Consider the following 23,049-nt stretch of genomic DNA (forward strand, 5'->3'; position numbering starts at 1 on the left):
GTCTTTCCTCTGGCATGATTAGCCAGAATTTGCTTTTTAAAAATATTTTGCTTCAGAGTATGTGTGTCTGTGTGTCTGTGCAATGTGAGTGCAGGGCCCAGAGTCCTAAAGAGGTGCTGGATCCCCTGGAGCTGGAGTTGCAGGAGACAGGGCTGCTGCCATGGTGCGGAGAACTGGATTTGGGTCCTCTGCAAGAACAGCCAGTGCTCTTCCTGCTGAGCCAAACCTCTAGCCCCAAAACTGTTTTTTTGTTATTGTTGACTTAGAAAGTTTCTTTTTCAATTTCACAGCTACAGCTACTCCTGATCCGCATCGACATATTAAACATCACGGCATTTCTCAAGACTCAGCGACCTCAACACTTCCCTACATGGCAAGGGTGTCAGAAAGAGACTCGAAGAGGAAAGACACAGAGCTCTTACCAAAGCGGCTCAAATCTCCTTCTGACTTTGCAGATTTCACAAAAGCACATGACCAGGAGCTGGAGAGATGGCTCAGAAGTTAAGAGTGCTGGCTACTCTTACAGAGGGTAAGGCTGAAGGAGGGCCACTAGTTAGTTCCCAGTCTCTTAGCCCCGAAATATCCACACAGAAACTATATTATTTAATACACAGCTTGGCCCATTAGCTAGAGCTTCCTATTGGCTTAATTTAAGACATCTCCATTAATCTATGTATTATCACGTGGCTATGGCTTACCGGGTAAAATTCCATCTGGCTCCAGCGGGCTACATGGCTTCTCTCTGACTCTGCCTTCCTTCTACCTTGCTATAGGCCAAGCCAGTTTCTTTATTCATTAACCAATAAAAGCAACACATAGACAGAAGGACCTCCCACACCAGAGGACCAGGGTTCAATTCCCAGCACCCACATGGCAGCTCACAACCATCTATAACTTCAGTTCCAGGGGATGTGATGTCTCTTTTGACCTCACAGGCTCTTGCACACATATGGTACACACACAGGCACATGCATACACACACACAATGTACATACACATAAAATAAATATTTTAGGATTATGTAACTGTGTGCACACAGTGCCAAGAACAGCTCTTCCTCTCACAGTCTTGGAAGATGCGAATAAATTGCCCTGTGGTTTAATCTTTTTACTGTGGCCACGGTAAACTTGCCTCCAAAGGGGAGAAGGAGCTGGGAACAAAGAGAATACCCAGGAAGGAGGCACATGACTCAGGGCTGTACAGGTGCACAAAAGGGAAGACAGAGCCAAGAGTGCCATGCGCTTTCACAGGAAATGCCAGTCAAACCGGGTTCTTGTTATCGTCAGCTGCCAGATCTCAGTAGAAGTTTAGAGCCCGCTATCAGGGACATCAGGAAGGGCAGGAGAGTGCAAGCCAGCACTGAGTTGGCTTTGCCCTGACAAAGTCGCCTTGGGAGAGAATCACTTGCATTTGGGGTACTGTATGCTTAAGGCACAGGGTGCCAATCTGAGGAACACACATTTGCACAGTGTTTATGACTTCTGCAGGGAAAACAAATCCTCTTAGTTTCTGCAGAGGAGAGCTCAGGAGGGACATTCCGGAAGGGGTGGGGTGGGGCGGGGTGGCAGCGGTTCCCAAGATTTCCCGTCTAAAAGGCTCAGCGGCCACAAGCCCCTTATGGCCTCAGCTAAGAAACACGTTCCCTTTTCCTTAACCTAACACCCTGCATCCAAAAACAAACAAACAAACAAAACATGATTAATGGGGGGAGGGAAAGGAGAGAGAAAACCACTTCTCACTCCTAATCCTCAGCCTCTGGGTTAGACTTTCTCCCCTTTGCGTTTTCAACGCATCGTGTTGAAAAGATCCTGACAAACCCTGCTGTTCTCACTTGGCCTATAAGTACATGTTTGTGTCTTGAAATAATAAAGGCATAGTTTGAATTCTTGCTATGTATTTCACCACATATTTTTTATAACAGGCTGTTTTAGCTAGGGTTCCTATTGCTGTGACAAAACACCATGACCAAAATGCAAACTGGAGAGGAAAGGGTTACCCAGCTTACGCATCCACATTGCTGTTATCACTGAAGGAGGTCAGGACAAGAACTCAAGCAGGGCAGGGACCTGGAGGGGAAGCTGCTGCTACTGGCTTACTTCCCATGGCCAGGACTTCCAGCCCAGAGATGGCATCAACCACCATGGGTACCTCCCTACCTCTAAATGAGAAAATAAAAGCCTTCCAGCTGGATCTCAGGGAGGAAGCTCCTAGCTTATGTCAAGTTGCCACACAAAACCAGCCAGTACACAGGCCAACTTCAAGAGTTGCACACACAGAAAAGGAGGGTGTCTGGGCCCCTAGAGGAAATGACTGGATCTGAAGTTCAAGGCTAACTCGCTGACAGCCAGGCTACCTGCGACCTTATCTCAAAACACAATGAAGGGAATGGGGAGGACCCAGGGGCTAAGTGCAGCTGATCCCGAGTGGGAGGACCCACGTCTTTGACTAGGTCTCCATCTTCCCCTCCCTTTTGCTGCCCCTTCCTTGTGGCTGAGCTGGAGGACGGAGGGAAGCAGGTGCAAATTTCTCTACTAACAGGCTTGCCACTGCGAAGGGGTTGGGAGCCTCTGCTTGCCCCATTCGGGGTCACTTCCTCCTAAGTTTCACAGCACACAGGGCCAAACCCACAGATTCTGAAGCAAAGAGTCAAGTTCCTCTAGCTTTCCTTCCTCCTTCTCCTAGCGGGTCCTCTCTACTATACCCCTAAGTAACTTTCTGCTAAAAAGGGTTCAAAGGTTAGCAAGTACTTTGGGGCCATTAAAGAGAACAGAATTAAAAATAAATGGGCAGATCCTCCAATTTTGGGTAGCGGGAGTTTGGAAGCGGGGTAGGTGGGGCTTGGGTGTTCGCAGGCCCCCAGAAGGACGGTCCCGAAGGTCCCTGGCTACGCCTGGAGGTCGGCTCGGCGGGGTGCGGCCGGGGCCCCCGCTGCAGGGTGCTAGGCTGGAAAGGGGGGTGCTGGGCTGGAGCGGGGGACCGTGGTTCCCGGGAACACCCGGGAAAGTCCCGCGGGCAGGGCGGAGGCGGGGCGCGGGCGGAGCTGGGCTGGGCGGCTCTGTGGCCCGGCTGGGAAGAGGCGGGCGCTCGGCTCGCCATGGCCGCCTCGGTACCGGTCTGAGCGGCGTCCACCCCGCGGTCCCGGGCCGCCCGGGCCATGCGGCCTCCGCCGCTGTGGCTGCTGTGGCTGCTGCTCTGTGGCCTCGGCGCCACTGCGCCTCCGCTAGGTAAGCGCGGCCCTGGACCCCGGACCCCGAGGACTCGGCGGGTGTCGCGTCCACGCGTGGGTGACACCGGGAGCTTGCACCGGGAGGGCGCAGGGTGGAGGGGTCTGCAGCGGGTCCCGATCTACGGGCGTCCGCGATCGGGCGGGGAACCGACCCGAGGAGTCTGCGGGAGGGAGCCGCCGTGACTGTATGGCGGACCTCGGGGAATTCCAGGCCTGGAGCTGACCGAGGTCTCGGTCTCTGTTGGCTGCTGGGTGCCGGGGAGAGCAGCTGAAGGGCTAGGGCCAACATTGGCTTTGGGCGGCCTATAAAATCCTGGTACTCAGTTTCTCGGAGTCTTATAAATGAGGAACAGAAACGTCCGTGTCCCCTGCAGTGTATGAGGACAGGGGATCCCGTTGAGCCTGACTTTGAATTCCAACTCTGCCCTATCCCACCCAGATAGCCCTTTACCTAAACTCTACCTCCTGCCTCGGTCACTACCTCACTATATTTATGATCCAGGAATCAAAATCAATGAAAGAAGACCTCACTGGCCAAGACCATTCTGTATTTGTATATGCTCTGCTGGGTTCTTTCCCATGCGGAGATCGTATCAAAGCCCGGATTGCTGGAGTCTACAGCGAGTGCACGGTGCATGTCTGTGAAAAACACAAATAAACAAAATCCCCACAGATCTCAGGATGAGACAGGAGGGTCCTGAAGTTTCCTGGCCACTGTAGGCTACTCGCAGCCAGCCTGCTTTTGTTGTTTGTTTTTAATAATTTATTTAATTTTATTCTATGTGCATTGGTGTGGGGGTGTCAGATCCCCTGGGAGTGGAGTCATAGACAGTTGTGAGCTGCTATGTGGGTGTTTGGTATTGAACTTGGGTCCTCTGGAAGAGCAGCCAGTGCTCTTAACCTCTCCAGCCTCCCCCCCCCCCTTTTTTTAAGCATTCCCTATTTTGTTCTTTGATTTGCCATTAGTTAAATAATCTCATGAATTAGGAAGTTCCCTCCCATTTGAAGGTAGCTCTGGGGGGTCGGACCTTCTCATTGCATCCCTGGGCCTTAAGTTCCCTGTCTCCCTAAGGGCAGAGATTCTCACAGAGGGATGCACCCTGGTTACATGGTTAACTCTTTCTCATGAGTCAGACAAATGGTTTAAACCCACACTCTGATGTTCCCCAATTTTGCCTTGAGCAGTCTCTGGCTGCCCCTCCCTAGGTCTCCTTTGCAAGAGCCTGTGATTGTCCAAGTTGTGTGTGATGGACAAGTGGCAGTGTGGGCTGGGGCCACAGAGGCTGTTTGTGACTGTTTGTAACTCTGTGCTGTGAGCTCAGAGGTTGATAGACATATTTAGAAACTTCACAACTGACATCATGGAACATTATCATTTTCTAATGATTAACTTTTATTATATTCCATAAAAGTTTTGATCTGTAGCTTCTTGACAACAAACTGGATCCTTAGGTCTTCTGAACATGGGAGCCCTTTGTGCAAATCTCTTAGAGTCTCATACGAGGGTTTTAACAAGTAACAATTTGAAATTTTCATACTTTTTTATGAAAAAGACTTACTGGGACAGATATTAAAAACAAAAACCCTGCAGATCAGGGGATGGCTCACACCTTTACTCCCAGCACCCAGGAGGCAGAGGCAGGTGGGTCTCTGAGTTCAAAGCTAGTCTGGTCTACAGAGCGAGTTCCAGGACAGCCAGTGCTACACAGAGAAATGCTATCTGGGAGCTTTTTAGTCACAATGCAAAGTGGACAATATTCAAGGTGATCCTGAAGACAGCAGGAAATGGGAAGGAAGAGTCCCATAGGTTACAGACGGCTTCCTTAAGCTGCTTTTAATGATATATGTGTGTTTTACCTGCATGTGTGTATGTGCGCTGGAGTGGACGGTGCCTGTAGAGGCCAAAAGGGGGCGCCAGATCTCCCAGAACTGGAGTTAGAAACAGTTGTGAGCTGCTGAGTAGGTACTGGGACCCTGATGGAGTAGCAAGTAGCAACTTAAATGCTGAGCCATCTCTCCAGCCCCCAGAAACAAGGCTTTGGAAGGAAGGTTTATAATATCAAGCTCTTCCAGTGAGTTCAAGGGTAGCATAAAAATATTGGACCCAAAACAGTCCATGGTTGCTCTCCGTTGCTTTGCTAATTGGCAGCCCTTTGCTGTAGATCAGAAAAACAAAAACAAAACAAAACAAAACAAAAAAACAATGACAGCATGAAGCCCTTTAGTTACTTAATCACCTGCCCTGAAGAATCGAGGCTTCCACTCATACTGTGGATTGGCCATCGTTCCCAAGCTTGGAGGAATGTCTAGTGTCTCTAACAGGCCTGGAGGAATGTCTAGTGTCTCTAACAGGCCTGGAGGAATGTCTAGTGTCTATATTAACCACTGGCAAGGACAGTAAGTCCCAGACAATCTAAAAGCCATTGGAAAGGAATGGGCATTAGGGAGTCCCCTGTCCAGGTGCTGTCTCCGGCTCCAAGGGGAAAACTGTCTGCATTGTAGCTAGATAAGTAATAATGTGGGCTCCGTTTATTAAAGCAAGCTGCTAAGCTTTGTGTACATTTTCTTTGTTTTCAACTGTTCTTTTGAAGTAGGTAATCTTCAAATTATCTTAGAGGCTGGGAGGAGAGGAACCAACCAGACAAAACAAACAAACAAACAAACAAAAACTTGCTCTTGGGGGTTTACTAAAAAGGGTAACTTCCTGGTTTCGTTGCCGGCACATTTAAGGTGCTGGAGGTAAGACCGTGGCATTAGTCATGATTCACAGGAGGCTGACCAGGAGGCAGAGAGAGCAGGACTAGAGCCAGGGAGTGGGTGTAACTTTCAAAAGCTGGTCTCTGGTGGCCTACTCCCCCTAGTCAGCCCCTCATTACAGGTTACACAGCCCTGTGAGGGCGCCACAGGCTGCAGCCCCCATACTCACAGCATGAGCCTGTGGGGCATCTCAACTCCACACAAACTTTCTTAGTGGTGATGAGGAAGGCAACAGGATGCAGTGCAGGGACGAAGGGGCTAGAGCCACAGAATCCCGCCAGTCGGCACCTGCGCCTGGGCTTCCTCCCACAGAGCTGTCAGAGGCCTCGGATCATTACTCAAAGTGGAGCGGGAGAGATGGCTCAGCCCCGCTGTTGAGAGCACTCACTGCTCCTGCAGAGGACCGGGGTTCGGTTCCCAGCACCCACGTCAGGTAGTTCACAGCCACCAGTTCCCTCCATGGGCACCTGCAAACACGTGGTACACACAGCCACACACGGGCCGACTCACATACACATAAATAAAAAAATAAGTGAAAGGCAAGAGCAGACAGCAGTCTGTCATTGTTTTAAAGATGTGATTATTTTCAGGTTTAAGATGTCATTTTTTGGACAGTGACATAGCTGCTTGCTGCCAAGTCTAGTGACTTAACTGTGACATCTAGGACCTACATGGTAGCAGGAGAGCTAGCTTCCACACGTTGTTCTCTGTCTCTCTCAGTCCCACATACATATTAATTAATTAATCAATCAATTAATTAAAAATGATTGGCTAATAATGAATAATTGAAAATGATGCCGTTTTTAAGATTTTAAGAACATCTGTTTCCCCATGCCTGCCTCTGCAGGTAGTGAGCTGGTTCCTGAGATACGCTTGCAGTGACCAGCAACAAGTGGCCTCAGGCTGGTACAATATTCAATGGCTCTGCCCTGTCACAGGCCAGATTAGTATGCCTTCTTACCCAAGTTGCCAGTGTCCTGTGACTGTTAGGCTGCATGAGAAGTGGCGGGTCCTTAGACACAGGATTTTAGAACAGAGACGATTTGGGCATATCTGGTTCTGTCCGGTATGATTTTGGCTTATCTGGTTGTGTCCAGTACGATTTTGGCATATTTGGTTATGTCCAATATGATTTTGGCTTATCTGGTTATATCCAGTACGATTTGGCATATTTAGTTATGTCCAGTATGATTTTGGCATATCTGATTATGTCCGGTACGATTTTGGTGTATCTGGTTATGTCCGGTATGATTCTGGCATATGTGGTTATTTCCAGTACGATTTTGGCATATCTGGTTATGTCCGATATGATTTTGGCATATCTGGTTATGTCCGATATGATTTTGGCATATCTGGTTATGTCCGGTATAATCACCCGGGAGACTGTTTCAGCAGAGTCTAGCCAGGGTAAGGGAACAAATTCTTCTACTTGCAGCTCCTAGGCCCATGACCTTTGCCCCGAAACACCTGCTGCACTCCGACCTACAGAACTGTAAGATAATGTTTATTGTTTCATGCTGCCACCTTGCTGGTCATTTGCTGCAGCAACAGTAGGAAACCAATGTGGTGCCCATGGGTGGGCGCAGGGGCTTCAAAGACAGGGAGCTCCTACCTGGAAAGTGCCCAGACCTGGGAGGGGGAGCAGACACCGTGGTAAAGAAGAGATAAGTTGGGTGGAGCTCACTAGAGCACGCCCTCTGCACCGGGATCACAGGTCCTGCCAGCCTGCCTCCCTGCCCCACCCCTGTCGTGGGCCTGGGATCCAAACACTTGAGACTTCACATATACTTAAATAGGTTAGCCAGGCGGGGGATGCAGGCGGGGGATGCAGCCACACAGTGAGCTGCCAGTGGCAGCCTTTCTCACGTGCTTCCCCCCTCAACCAGCCAAACTCGGTCAGATGGTTTGGTATAGTGACATAAAGGTGACTACCACAGACCTTTGGAACCATCCGGAGAAGTCTCTCACCCAGAATCGTTAGCACCCTCGCCCTGGCCTGTGAGATGAGACAAAACTGTGGGCTCAGACACAAAGCAAGCAAGGACGAGAGAGTCTGGCCTGCCATGGCTTCCAAGTGGAAGGGCGCAACGCTCATTCCCACATCTTCTGTGTCTGTCATTCCAGACCCCAGGAGAAAACACCCCCAAACCCAACAACACCCCACCTTTTCAAAGTGCATGCTCTAGTGCTGAGGGGAGACTGACGGACTGGGGGTGCCGCTGGTGGGACACACCTACACATCAAATGAACTCCCTCCTTCCTCTGGATGGCCGGATTAAGAGTGCACTGTGAAGTCGGGCATGGTGGCACACACCTTCGATCCCAGCACTGGGAGGCAGAGGGAGGCAGAGTTGAACCCAGCCTGAGACAATGACAAAGAAGTCCAGGCAATCTAGACTTCAAGTCTATGCCTCTGACTTCTCTGGTGTGAGGGACTCAGGTGGGAATTGCACCTTGGGGCAGGTTTGCGAGTTGACATGTTCCAGGTGGTCACTGTGCTGAGGCCATGACTGTGCAGACCAGGAGACTTGATGGAGAGGGAAGGGCAGAACTAGGTCCCAAGGACAGGGTGCTAAGCGTTTCCCAGGGACAAACCGGGCTGGAATGGAGAGGCTGAAGTTCAAGGATGGGCCCTCCAGGCCGGGAAGAGGGCTGTTTGGTAAAGTGGAATATGATGTGTGGATTAATCTCTGGCACTTCCTGGTGGAGTCCACAGTCCTCAGACTCATTTTCTTCAGTGACTGTAACAAGATAAGGGTTTCCAAGACGGCCCTCGTGGAGACACAGCTGTGCTGGGTGACCTTTCATGCGCCTAGTCTGAAAACTCCCTCTTTCCCAGACATTATCTTTTTGTTGCTGGTTTTTGTTTTGGTTTGGTTTTTGAGTTTCTGGACATCAGACTCAGGGCTTTGGGCCTGCTAGGCAAATGCTGTACCTTGAGCCCCATCCCCCAGCCCTAACAAGTGTATAAAGCGAGGACCTGCCTGCTCCCAGCTGTGGGTGAGGCATGGGCTTTTGTTGTAGATATGAGAGAGAATACAGCTAGAGACATCTGGAGAAGGCCAAAGCAGGGAGAGAAAGCAGTAAACAAACATGGCCAGCAGATTGGACCAGGCTATGAGATGTGCAAGGAAGGGGGGGGGGGGAGGAAGGGAAGACGGCAGAGGAGCCCAGAAAGCGCATGGATGGCATGGCAGGTTATATAGGAATGAGGAGCTGGGGGAAAGGAAGCCCACCAGCGGGCTGGGTAGGGGTGGAGTGAGAAGAGCTGAGAGGAGAGCCTGGAGGTCAGCAGACACTTCCGTGTGCTAATAGGCACCACAGTTAGCCCTTGGTCCTGAGTTTCTTTTGAACCTGAGAGCACCTGTGTGGGCAGAGCAAGGTTCGCCATAGCTTGGGTCCCCTGGTGTTGCTTTTCTTAGATGGGTGTTTAGATTGGGAAGAGCTGGTCCCTGGCAGGCGCCTGCAAATGTGTGAGATAGTGGGGGGAGGTATGGCAGGCCGGGTAATGGGCCCGTTTCAAACATCTGACCAGAATGATGATAAACGATGCATGTGCTAAGATGATAAATGGGTTGTTTAAAGCTCTCGCATTTGGGGTGATAGGTACAGCAGCGACAAACCCCGGTGCAGGCAGGCAAAGTGCGTCCCTGAGATTCCTCTCTGGGCGCCTGGCCGCGGTGAGCTGAACCGGTCTGTCCTCTGCCAGGCTACTTCTCCTGGCTGGCTCTGCTGCACGTTCTCCTGCGGCCCCGCGTGAATGGGCAGCGGTGTTGACAGAAGAACTAGGCCGCGGGCAGCGGAGCTCGCAGAGGTGGAGGCGCTTGACACTCCGTAACTAGACAGGGGCTGCAGCCCGGTGGCAGGCGGTGCGGTGTGCCGCGGCGGGCGCGGGGGTGGGTGGGGTGGGGGTGGGGAGCCGGGTCTGGAAGCGCTTTCGGAAAACATGTGGTTTGAGTTTCCGGCTTTGAATTCTGGAGCGGTATGTTTTTCTTTCCACCTTCTGAATATTTCTCATTAATCTTTCTCGATCAGAGAAAGTGTTATGATCTCTTTAGAGAGAAGGTTCCACCGTTCTCAGACTCTAGCCCCGCCTGCAGAGGGAGTATCTGACAGGGTGGGTTGGAACTAGTTTGTCACCCCAGGAGGGGGAATCTGCTACCTCGAGGGAATGCCTTATTTTGTTATCTGGGTTTCTCAAAAGCTGGGAGGCTGAGAGCGCATCTCCTCATCCGTGGCATGGAACCTGGGATTTAGAAGCTGTCCCAGATCTCGGGGACGAGTACTGAGGGGTCTCGGAGGAGCAGGTGATGTCGCGTGCTTTTGGCGGTCGTCTGCCTGATGTGGGGGCCTCTGCATCTCCACAGACGTGCAGGGTCATCTTGGTACTCTGCCCGCGCCTGTTAGTTCCTCACCGACAGAATCTTTACCCAAGCTCTATGGGTGTTGCACTATTGGTCTGGGTTAGGGTTATTCCTGTAGGAAAATGGAGGCTTGGGCAGCTCAGAGTCAAGCACAGTCACAAATGGTAGATCTCAGATCCCAGTGGAGCCAGGCTGTGGTTCCCACCACCTGCTCTACCAGCTGGAGCCCGCAGGTGAAGGGTGGCCTCAAACACTTCTCCCACTGTCCCTAGTGTCCTCACCATCAGACCCAGAGGGTGTGCCAGGAGAACAGGTGCCCCCATTCCTGCACTGTGACGAGGGCTGTACTGCATAAATGCTTTGATGACATGCTCTGAAATGTTTTGTGATTGAGCGTTCTCTTATGCAATCTTCCTCTTCTCTCCCTGTCCATTCCCCCTCATCTCTTCTTCACCTCTTACCTCCCTCTCCTTCCCTACCCGCCCTCATCCCCCTCCTAATTTGCCCCATCCCCCCTCATTCCCTATCTGCCCCATCCCCCCTCATTCCCTATCTGCCCCATCCCCTCTCATTCCCTATCTGCCCCATGCCCCCTCATTCCCTATCTGCCCCATCCCTCCTCATTTCCGGTTCCTCTCAAGACTCTTTTTCCCAGCTTGCTGCTCCTCAGCACCTGAACCTTCACCTGTACAATGACGAACAGATTCTGAGTTGGGCGCCGTCATCCCCCACCAACGACACGAGACCAGTGGTTTACCAGGTGGAGTATAGATTGTAAGTTGATGTTCTATGAGTATCCTTGCTGGGACCTGGTGGGGAGTCAGACGGAGCAGTGGAGTCAGCAGGACTGTGGAGAGACCTGTGCATGGCCAGTATTTCTCTCATGCTTTTAAAAGCTCCAAGGACCGAGCTCTAACCTCCCACCCACCAGAGGTCCGTTCAAGTGTGTCTGGTGGCCCAGGGAGAACACTGGCTGCTGTGTACCCTCCCTTCCTGGTGAAAGTTAACCCCTTTACTCTCCTTACAGTGAGAACTGACTTCCGCCTAGGAAAAGGAAGGGGCGGCTTTCAGGTTTAAAAACCTCAAAGTCCAAATTCAGCCTACGAAGGAATTTACTCTGCAGACTACAATGAATTCTCGGTTTCTCACCTGGTTTTTCTGTTTTGAATGATGTATTGTTCTCGCCCTTTGTTCTGCCTCTCACCTCCTTTGCCTGTCTCTCCTTAGCTGGCTGGCACTTGCTGTGCTCCCTAAGAGCTATGCCCTGGGAGAGTGTGCTCAGTTGTAAGCCGATGGAAGATCACGGCCAAGTCACTGCACACGTACCACGTGAACAAAACTGTCTGTTTGTATATTTTGAGACAAGCATTCGTTTTGCTCATGGAGCCCCCGGAACTATAGATCTTCCTGCCTCAGCCTCCTGAGTAGCTGAGATTCTAGTCTGATGCCATTGTATTCAGTCTACTGAACTTTGTAGAAAATGTTTCCGTGTAGCTTCATAGTCTAGAGTAGCTCGTTTGACTCTAAGTCGTGTGTGTGTGTGTGTGTGTGTGTGTGTGTAGCTTCATAGTCTAGAGTAGCTTGTTTGACTCTAAGTCGTGTGTGTGTGTGTAACTTCATAGTCTAGAGTAGCTTGTTTGACACTTAAGTTGTGTGTGTCTGTATGCATGTGTGTGTGTGTAGCTTCATAGTCTAGAGTAGCTTGTTTGACTCTAAGTCGTGTGTGTGTGTGTAACTTCATAGTCTAGAGTAGCTTGTTTGACACTTAAGTCGTGTGTGTCTGTATGCATGTGTAAGTGTGTGTAGCTTCATAGTCTAGAGTAGCTTATTTGACTCTTAAGTCGTGTGTGTATGTGTGTGAGTGCACGTGTGCGTGTGTGTGTGTAGCTTCATTCTAAGTCGTGTGTGCATGCATGTGCGTTGCCTGTGTGTGCGTGGGGGGGGCATCTGGAGGCCAGAGAGCATGTCCAAGTGCCTTCCTTAATTCTGCCCCCCCTTTTGTGTGTGTGTGTGGTTTTTGTTTTTTTTTTTGAGACAGGATTTCGTTGTAGCTTTGGAGCCTGTCCTGGAACTAGCTCTTATAGACCAGGCTAGCTTCAAACTCACAGAGATCCGCTGCCTGCCTCTGCCTCCCTTATTGCTTGAGGCAAAGTCTCTCATTGAACCTGGAGCTCTCCCATTCAGCTAGATGGGCTGGCCAGGGATCTGCCTGTGTCTGTGTCTTGCTCTCTTGCCTGCTGCACTGGCGGCTTACAGGTTCCGTTGGGTGCTCAGGTCTAAACTCACGTCTGTGGGTTTAGGGTTGGGGGAAAAATAAAGAACTGATAGATGGACCAGAGAGATATCTTAGGGAAAGGGTATTTATTGCCAAGCCTGAGAACCTGGGTTCAAGTCCCTGGAACCCACACAGTGAAACTGAGACCTGTTCCACACATGTTGTCTTCTGACTTCCATGTGTGCTGTGGTACACATACACACAGAAATAGACATAAAATGTAAAGAATTTATACATGGGGCTAGAGAGATAGCTCGGTGATTAAGAGTGCGTACCTTCATTTCCTAACACCCAAATGGCGACTCACAACTGGCTGTAACTCCAGTTCCAGGGGATCCAATACCCTTTTCTGCCCCTCCTTAGGCACCTGGATGCAGACGGAATACATGAACGCTCAAAAGCACATACACATTCACATAAAAATAAAACAGAAATTAAAAAACAAAAAAAAAACAAAGCTAAAAAAACAACATTCTACAGCGTGAATAGGCCCGTCATGGGCAGCCATCTGATATGTATGGTTCCATTCAGAATGAGGGAACCTGTTGAAACAGAAAGTACATCGGTTGTTGCCTGTGACTGGGCACCAGGTTGAGGGAAAATGGAGAATTCTTATCAATGGATACCAGGTGGAGGTTTTGTTTGTTTGTTTGTTTGTTTGTTTGTTTTTGGTGTGGGGGATAGCAATATATTTTAAAAATTGGCCATAGTGGTAGCTAACTACCCTAAAACCATTGTGCCGAGTGTATCTAAGTAGGGATGGCATAGGAACTAATCCTTGGTAAACAGTATACTTGACCTATGCCAAAAGGAGAAACAATTGCGGCTATTTTGTAGAAAACAATGTTTCTGAAGAACAGTGAATTGAAATCTTGTTTTCTTTCCCAGCATTTCTGGTTCTTGGAATAAGGTCAAGGACGTGAATTGTACGGACATCACAGAGACGAAGTGTGACTTCACAAGAGGTGGCGGCTTGAACAGTTTCACAGGTTTACGCCAAGTTGACTTGCGAGTTCGAGCCAAGCAAGGAAGCCTCACTTCTGAGTGGGTCACCTTGAGCCACTTCGTGCACTATTGCAATGGTGAGAGGTCTTGGGGAGACACCTTACAGGGGCTAGAGTGATGTTCCTGCAGAGGACCAGAGTTCAGTTTCTTTTTTTTTTTTTTTTTTTTTATTGGTCTTTCGAAACAGGGTTTCTCTGTAGCTTTGGAGCCTGTCCTGGAACTGGCTTTTGTAGACCAGGCTGGCCTTGAACTCACAGAGATCCACCTTCCTCTGCCTCCTGAGTGCTGGGATTAAAGGAGTGTGCCATCACTGCTGGGCTAGAGTTCAGTTTCTAGGGTGATACTCCTGCAGAGGACCGGAGTTCAGTTTCTAGAGAGATGCTCCTGCAGAGGACCAGAGTTCAGTTTCTAGAGAGATGCTCCTGCAGAGGACCGGAGTTCAGTTTCTAGGGAGATGCCCTGCAGAGGACCAGAGTTCAGTTTCTAGAGAGATGCTCCTACAGAGGACCAGAGTTCAGTTTCTAGGGAGATGCTCCTGCAGAGGACCGGAGTTCAGTTTCTAGAGAGATGCTCCTGCAGAGGACCGGAGTTCAGTTTCTAGCACCCACATTGGAGAGCTCACGACTACCTTAAACTTCAGCTCCAGGGCACCCAGCACCCTTTTCTGGCCTCCTTGGACACCCATGCACCTACACAGAAATTTTTTTAAAAAGGGAAAAAAATTAAATGAATATATCTTTAAAAAGAAATGCTCTATGGTGCCCAGGTTTTCTTTTCATGCCTCTTCAATGAGCAATGTTGAACCTGCCCTAGGCCTTGGTTCTGGCCCTCATCCTAAATAAGTGGAAGGCAAATGGATAGGGTCATGAGAGACTGCTGGCTCTGGAGGCTGATGCTAAAGGAAGGTGATTTGCTGCACCAGGCTCCAAATTGACCTGCCTCCTGGCTACTGCAAATACTGTGTCACTGGGAGGCAGCTGCACCCCTTTTTTGTTCTCTTTGCTGTGGGTCTGGAGAGCAGGGACCTGATGCCTGCTGGACAGGTGCTGAAGGACAGTCCCCACCCACCCTACTGAGAGGGCACCCGCCTGTGTGTGTCAGTTCTCATCACCCTTCCTGATCCAGCACACTGACTTTACGAGAGAAAAATTTTCACTCAGACCTGAACAGGGCCTCTCACGTGAGGTGTCCGCGAATGTTGAACTGCAGAATGAAGCAGTGCATCTTGGGTACTCAGGTTCTGTGTCCGCCATGGTTCAGCCATGTCCGAAGCTTCCTCAGTCTGTGGCTGGTTCACACACAAAGAGGCTCACTTGTATCCTAACAAGTAAATCCAGGCTCAGTGGCTAAAGCTCTTGCCACACAAGCCTGAGGACCAGAGTTCAGATCCCAACACACCTATGCAGTCGCCAAGGGCATGGGTCCCGCCTCTGCTTGTAATTCCAGCCTCTGAAGGTGGAGGTGGGATCCCCAGGTGGGGTCCTCAGAGGAAGCTAACAGTGAAGAAGGGGTGATCAAGCATGAGTCCTGCTATCAACTTCCTGCTGCCACAGGCACGAACACACAGCCATATGTGATACTTACACACTTGAGTGTGCACACACATGCACGTGCGCACACACACACACATGAAATCCAGGTATAAGACAATTAGCTATGTGAGCACTGTCTAGATGCTGTATTAAATAGAGTTATTTATTTGGGCTAGTTTTTTTTTTTCAAAAAAATATTTATTTATTTATTTATTTATTTATTTATTATGTATACAATATTATGTCTACATGTATGCCTGCAGGTCAGAAGAGGGCACCAGACCTCATTACAGATGGTTGTGAGCCACCATGTGGTTACTGGGTATTGAACTCAGGACCTTTGGAAGAGCAGGCAATGCTCTTAACCACTGAGCCGTCTCTCCAGCCCTTGGAGAGAAGGGCTGACAATAAAGCCGAGCTTTTTATTATTGTTGTTTTGTTCTTTTGGTTTTCAAGACAGGGTTTCTCTGTGTAACTGCCCTGGCCATTTTGGAACTCACACTGTAGACAAGGCTGGTCTGACCAGGCTGGCCTTGAACTCAGAGATCCACCTGCTTCAAAGGCGTGCGTCACCACTGTCCAGCTGGACTAGGTTTTTTTAAAGATCTTGGGTAGCATGGCATATTTTATTGCTGCTACCATTACAACACAAAAATATAATAAAAATTTTAAATGAAAATAAGTAAATAAATTCAACTAACTAAATAAAAATTCCCTCCAAAAAATCCAGAACCATTAAACTGTCAGTTTATTAAAAAGTGACCTGAGATAAGGGTGGCACACGCCTTTAATGCCAGCACTTGGGAGGCAGAGGCAGGCGGATCTCTGTGAGTTCGAGACCAGCCTGGTCTATATAATGAGATCCAGGATAGCCAGGGCTGCACAAAGAAACCCTCTCTCAAAAACCAACAGTAAAAGAGAAACCAATGATATAGCAATGTTATACTACACCCACACTCAATCTTTTTTGCTTACACACGCACACGAACACTATAGACTAGGATCTTCATGCTATATCCTTTTCACTTACACACGCACACGAACACTACAGACTAGGATCTTCATGGGTGGGGGAGAACATGCATGCTTTTTCTTTCTGAGTTTGGGTCCTTCACTTAGTGTTGTGCTTCCCAGATCCACCCGTTTCTCTGCAGACTTCAAGTCTTACACAGCTTTTCCTACTCTGGGTGAAAACTTGACCTCTGACTTAACTTTCTGTCCTATTTGTCTGGGATTCTGATGCCAGCCATGATTCTGGAAGCTTTGCTTACTCTCAAAGACTTCCTGCTGAGAGCCAGCACCTCAGCCACCGTCATCCTGAAAGACTGTGCAAGGCCACAGCCCTGAGATGTGCCTTGTGCAGATTCTTGTAGCTTGGCCTCTCCCTCCCTAGCGGGAGCCAGGAAGACAACTTCCATGTGGTACTAATAGAAGCAGCTCAGAGGACATCAGCGGGGGTGAATCCTGCACCTGCCAGAAGCTGGTTTGGGGCTACATGTGGGATCGCAGGAGTGTTCCTTTCACTTGGATGTTGGCTTTTCAGAAAACAGCACATTCAGAGCAGGCACTCAAACGAGTGCAAGCCATTGTTTATCTAAGCATAAACGTGTGTGTACACACACATACAGAAGTAGATCATGCAGACTGTAGATACAAAGTGTGCACATACACAGTCTATATGGGTATGCATATTGAGTGTTTGTCGTTCATGTGAGCTTTTTTGTTTGCAATTCTATTTCAGTTACTGTTGGGCCTCCAAAAAACATCTCGGTGACCCCAGGAAAAGGCTCCCTCATCATCCACTTCTCCCCTCCCTTTGATGTGACGACAGAAGTAACTTTTGAGTATCATGTCCATTACTGGGAAAAAACAGGAACCCAAAAGGCAAGAACTTTTCTCCTTTGTCTAGGGTTTCTTTTCTTTGGAGTTTCTGACTCAGAAGAAAAACCAGGGCCCCCTGTGTCTCCTTGAGCTTGACCCTGAGCCTGTTTTAATCCTCCTTGCTGAAGATTAATCCTTCCCTCTGAGGGTCTGACCCATCTTTGGTGTCATGCGTTCCTGCTGTCTGGTTCCTTGCCTATAATGGGTTTGCTGTGTCTGGACTCTGGGGAGGTACAGTGACCTGTTTTCCTCCAAACCAGTTAGATAGTTAGGACTTGCAGACGGTCAGAGATTTGTGATGTCATTTCAGTTATGGTCAGGCCACAAAAACCATGGGAGCAATCCCAGGACAAGGCCTTCTTGACATCAGGCTCTCTTCCCCCCTTGATGGGACCACTTTTGGCATGGACTACATGATCTGCAATGTCATGCAAGTGGTTTGAATGGTTTGCAGAAAGGCCCCATGCATGACTAGGTGGGGATCACCTGGAAGGAGAAAGAACATCCAAGGATAATGCCTCCACCATGGGACAACATCGCCGATGAGAGGGCACACATGGGGCATCGCAGATGCTTTGATCAGTGTAAGCCGCGAGGCAGATGTGGTCAAAAAGAAGGCTGACAGGGACATCAGATCCAAGGGACCTTGTCAGCCTGAGACCATTGTGTCCAGCTATCTCCTGAGGACATAAATACCCATGGTCACTTTGGCCAAAACTATAAAGGGATCAGCAAGTTTTACTTCAAACCAGAGGCTGTTTTGGAATTAAAGGGAAAACATCATAGGATGTTTTTTCTCTGTTAAGACACAGATGTCTAATTTATTGTTGAGGGTGTGAGTGCACATGTGTGTGTGCACAGGTATACCTATCCACGCTTATGTGTGCGGAGGACAGGGGTCAATGTCAAGTGACCTCTTCTGTTGTTCTCCACCTTATTTTGTTTTTGAGACAGAGTCTCTCTTTGCACCTGGAGTTCACCATTCAGTGACTGGATGTCCACTGGGCTCCAAGGATCCGCCTGTCTCTGCTCCCCCAGTTCTGGGGATACAGCCGAATTCAGCATGCATGATTTTTACATGGGTGGTGATGATCTGAACTCAGCTGCTTGTTACTGATTGCACAGCGAACATTGTGCCCACCAAAGCATCACCCAGCCTAATGTATTAATTTTCTAGGAGAATTGTGTGTGTGTGTGTGTGTGTGTCTGGAGAGACAGCTGTGGGTGCTGGGAACTAAACTCTTCTATCTTTGGTTGTGAGCCTAGCCTTTAACGGCTGAGCCATCTCTCCAGCCCAGAGAATTCTTACCCTAGAAAGTAGGATTTGTTAAGTTCTGGTTGCTGCACAAGGCTGACGAGAGCTTCCAGCTCTGCGGTCTTGTTCCCGGTCGGCCATGCTCACTGTGCATTTGAGGAGGTACTAGAAAAGCTAGCAGCCACTGGCCCTGGCTGGCTGGCTCACCTGTGTGGCCATGATGCTGTCTACCCAGGTGAGCGGCCCCTTCGAGAAGAACTCCATTGTGTTGGATGATTTGAAGTCGGTTAGAGTTTACTGTTTACAAATTGAGACGCAGCTGATTGTGAAAAACAAAAGTAACTGTCGACCTAAGTCTTCGTTCAGCAACGTATCTTGCCAAGAAACAACAGCAAAGGGTAAGGCATCCCTTCATTTATCTGTCATGTGCTGTGTGGAGCGGTTGTGAAAATGCTTCTCCTGAAACGGTGAAGACGGGCAGGCTGCGGGGCTGCAGGCAGGCAGGCTATGGGGGCTGCAGGCGGGCAGGCTATGCGGGGCTGCAGGCGGGCAGGCTATGGGGGCTGCAGGCGGGCAGGCTATGGGGGCTGCAGGCGGGCAGGCTATGCGGGGCTGCAGGCGGGAAGGCTGCGGGGCTGCAGGCGGGCAGGCTATGGGGGCTGCAGGCGGGAAGGCTGCGGGGCTGCAGGCGGGCAGGCTACGTGGGGTGGCAGGAGGACAGGCTGTGAGGGGTGGCAGGCGGTAGGAGCAGAGAGGTCCAGAAGTGCTTACCTGGAAGTCTGATCATGTGACTAGGCTAAGTAGCCTCCACAACACCCTGGACCCAGAAGTATGTCTGATTTGAGGTTTTCTTGTTTCAGATTTTGGGATATTTGCATATACATAATGAAGAGTCTTAGGAATGAGTCCTAAGTCTGAACACAAAATTCCCTTATGTTTCATAGATACCTTATATAGCCTGAAGGAGGTTTTATATGATATTTTGAGTACGCTGGTGTTTTTATTTTTATTGGGAATTTTTATCGCATTTGTGTGTGTGTGTGTGTGTGTGTCCAGCTGAGCAGAGGTCAGAGGGCAGTTCTCCAGGATCGCACTGAGCTCTGTCATGGGGAGGGACCAGTGCCTTTACTTACTGAGCCATCCCACTGCCCCGCATGCACTCACGCGTGAACTGTGAGCCATCACGTGAACCTGGGTGAAGAGCTTTCCACGTGTGATATCATGACAGGGCAGGTTTCTATTTTGAAATAGAATTGTTCAGACTTCGCATTTTCAGATTGAAATTATTAAGTGCGTAGGACAAGGGCAGGAGAGGGTTCCTGTCGGTTTTACTGGGACACGGACATGGCAAGCAGTGGCGGGTGGCCCACACACTGCAGTTCGCCCTGCTCACGTTTATGTCGTTGCTTTTAGCCTACACCCTGCTGCAAGTCATCCTGATCCCCCTGGGCATCTTTCTGTCGCTGCTGGTGCTCACGGGGGCCTGCTTCTTCCTGTTCCTCAAATACCAGAGCCGGGTGAAGTACTGGTTTCAAGCTCCCCCAAACATCCCGGAACAAATAAAGGAGGTGAGTGTGCAGATTGGAAGCAGGGAATCCAGCTGGGCAGGGTGGCACACGCCTGAGCCAGCACCCACACGGTAGGAGGCACTGACTCCCGAAAGTTGGCCTCTGCTCTCCGTAGGTGGGCACTGGCCCACACACGTAAATCCGCACAATAAAGACGTGATACAGTGGATGTTGGGTAACATCCAAGTCCGTGTGAGCACGTGGCACAGTGGAGATGGGTTTAAAGCTCTTTGCTCGACACTGTCAGAGAGTAGGGTCCTGATGGCCCCTGGGGTTTTGCTGGGCTCGTTCTGCCTCTCAGGTCCAACCCTCAGAGGAGCTGAGTCAGGGTTCACCCCAGCTGTTTCTCTGGGGCAGGAATCCAAGGTTTCGATGCACTCTTTTGGGAAAGAATGAAAAACTGCCAACGGTCACTGATGTTCCCTGAGAACAGAGAACAGTTTTGCTTCCGTGTCTGGGTGTCACGGGTGGGTGTGACCCCGTTCCTCTTTCTGTTGGTCCTTAGCATTTGGTGTCTCTTGCAGCACTTCTAAGGGCTGCAGACAGAGCCTGAGAAACAGGGTGAGTCTATAGCCAAGGACCAAAGGGAAAGTTGAGGGCTGTGAGAACTCTCTTCCTGTAGATCCCACCCTACCCCAGTGTACCCTAGGGCTGTGTGCAAGTGGAAGGAGGGGCTCCCAGGGCACTTAGGGACATTCCCTGCTCTGCCCTGTCACAGCTGAATGACAGCTGAAGGTTACATTTTCTGTTATAGCGGGTGGGTGAGAAATGCATGCTGGGTATAAAAGTCGGAGGACAGTCTTCAGGAGCTGGTTCTCGCCTTTCATCACGGGGGTCCTGGGGATCTAACGCAGGTGGCCAGGCTTGGCAGCGAGCACCCTTACCTAAGGGGTCATCTCCCCATCAAATGTTGTCTATCACCAGCCGGGCGGTGGTGGCGCACGCCTTTAATCCCAGCATTTGGGAGGCAGAGGCAGGCGGATCTCTGTGAGTTCGAGACCAGCCTGGTCTACAAGAGCTAGTTCCAGGACAGGCTCCAAAACCTCAGAGAAACCCTGTCTCGAAAAACCAAAAAAAAAAAAGTCTATCACCCACAAAGTGTACACTGAGGACAGCCAGAAGTCCTACTTTTTCTGAGTTCTGCTCTTCACGGTTATCGTCAAATGAATATGGTTGGCCCTTAATTTTCACGTGGTTTGATTGGTTTTGATTTTACAATTCTGGGGATGGAACCCAGGCCCTTGCACTTGCTACACGGAGCTACACCCCAGGCCTGCCTCTGGAGCCCCATTACAGTTATTACTGAGATGAGAGGTAAAGATAGGTACATGCTGGGAATCAGGGCTGGGCGTGTGCCAGGGCAGACTGTGTGCTTACCGTGTACCAGGCCCTGGGCTTGACCCCAGGCGTCACCATAGTAACAACAATATTGTCGGTGGCAGTATGCATTGGTTGACGACATACAGTTACACAGGAATATCATGTAGCTGACTCTACCAACTGCAAGTAGAGACGCGGAGGCTTGGCTGATGAAACTGTTTGTAAGCGTTTTGTTTTGTAACCTTTCCTAGTATTTAAAGGACCCGGAGCAACCCATCTTAGAAGTCTTGGACAAGGACAGTTCCCCAAAGGATGATGCCTGGGACTCTGTGTCCATCATTTCCTCTCTAGAAAAGGAGCAAGATTGTGTGCTCCAAACACTATGAGCCTGGGCACCAGTCCCTGCTTGCCCAGGACGACGATGTGGGATGCTGCTGCCATTCTGCCCGGACTCTGCAGAGACCACAGCGCCCCCACGGACTTCTGCCTCAGGAAGGCCTTTCAGGGGGAAGATGGTGGACTCTTGATTCTTTATGAGTTTCTGGATCATATGAGTTTTTAGATAGTATCTAAAAGGATTCCACAGAAAAATAACTCAGGGGAAAAAACGTTTCTCTTAAACACTAAAAAGGCATACAGTCATTTACTGGCAGTAGGGCTGCCAACTTCTGATGTTCTTTGCTGTTCGCTGCCCTGGCTGCCGAGAGACTGAGCATGAGTTGTCCCAGCCATTTCTGCCTGTCACAAAGAGGGGCCCTTGGTATCCCCTTCAAGTCAAGTGTAATGGTCTCAATGTGGTTATTCCTAGGCCAGTATTTGCTCGGCATGGGCATGGCCTACCCCGCACCTCACACATGTAGAGATGATCAGTTCTGTAAATAGAGTCGTGATAATTTAAGTTAGGATTTTTAAGGCTAGAAATAAAGGATTGTATATTGAACTTTGTAAAAAGTCTATGTGAGTTTTTCTTCTTCATCCTCCCTCACTTTACCTTAGTTGCTTTGGCTGTTTTTCTACAAAGTTTTGATTTTTGAGAAGTTTTAGCCAGGCACGGTGGCACACGTCTTTCATCCCAGGGCCCAGGGGGCAGAGTCAGGCAAATCTCTGTTGAGTTTGAGGCCAGCCTGATATGCATGATAAATTCCAGGACAGCCAGGGCTATACAGAGACCCTGTGTCAGATCGAAACCCAACTGAATCTAAAACTTGGGTTTTCTTAAGCTACATCCAGTAGCGCTGATGAGCCCTCGGGAGACTCCAGCAAGGAAGAAGTCACCTCCTAATTCTTCAGAGTCTGAGGGTATTTCCAGAGGGGCCACCAGCATGCCGGTCACACGAGTCACACTGTACAAACCCAGGAAAGGGAGATGGCCACCAACCACGCCACCCACGAGCACACGAGCTGACAGCCAGTCTTGCTCGGCTTCCACCAACCACGCCACCCACGAGCACACGAGCTGACAGCCAGTCTTGCTCGGCTTCCACCAACCACGTCACCCACGAGCACATGAGCTGACTGCCAGTCTTGCTCGGCTTCCACCAACCACGTCACCCACGAGCACACGAGCTGACTGCCAGTCTCGCTCGGCTTCCCAAAGGCACATTTGAAACCCTTCTGTTTCATTTAGGAAGGCTGTACGGCTCTCCCCTCTGCCAGCCACGGTGACACGGCAACCTTGCAGTCTGCTCTGAGAAGCCCTGCCAACAGCCTTTGCCGGCAGTGAGAGACACTCAGCCTTAGGCTGGTGGCACCTTGTACACTTGTTGACAGAGCCTCCTCCTCCTGTTGGGCAGCATCTCTGACTAGGCTTGTGAACTAGCCATCTTGGTGGTGGGGTGGGGGCGCTAACGGTTAGGACAGGACCGG

The 23,049-nt window shown here is 49.9% G+C and overlaps 1 protein-coding gene across 1 annotated transcript; it reads left to right on the top strand.

The window, feature by feature from the left end:
- The first annotated feature begins 3,057 nt into the window (after window positions 1-3,057).
- On the top strand, window positions 3,058-22,134 carry Ifngr2 (interferon gamma receptor 2). Its single transcript, XM_050164809.1, has 7 exons — window positions 3,058-3,224; window positions 10,989-11,121; window positions 13,511-13,704; window positions 16,901-17,043; window positions 18,531-18,693; window positions 19,709-19,863; window positions 21,435-22,134. Exons 1-7 carry the CDS (start codon window positions 3,155-3,157, stop codon window positions 21,567-21,569), a joined length of 993 nt encoding a protein of 330 aa, XP_050020766.1. The 5' UTR covers window positions 3,058-3,154; the 3' UTR covers window positions 21,570-22,134.
- Window positions 22,135-23,049: the final 915 nt, after the last annotated feature.

This window comes from Alexandromys fortis, unplaced genomic scaffold (genome assembly GCF_014885135.2).
Source record: "Alexandromys fortis isolate MF-2015 unplaced genomic scaffold, M_Fortis_MF-2015_v1.1 scaffold_162, whole genome shotgun sequence".
NCBI lineage: Eukaryota > Metazoa > Chordata > Mammalia > Rodentia > Cricetidae > Alexandromys > Alexandromys fortis.

Excerpts from the sequence above, each read along its gene's own strand:
- Ifngr2 (XM_050164809.1), top strand. The coding sequence starts at position 3,155 with ATGCGGCCTCCGCCGCTGTGGCTGCTGTGGCTGCTGCTCTGTGGCCTC. Across the intron at positions 3,225-10,988 it reads CGCCACTGCGCCTCCGCTAG|ACTCTTTTTCCCAGCTTGCT; the intron begins GTAAGCGCGGCC and ends GTTCCTCTCAAG. Across the intron at positions 11,122-13,510 it reads TACCAGGTGGAGTATAGATT|CATTTCTGGTTCTTGGAATA; the intron begins GTAAGTTGATGT and ends TTTCTTTCCCAG.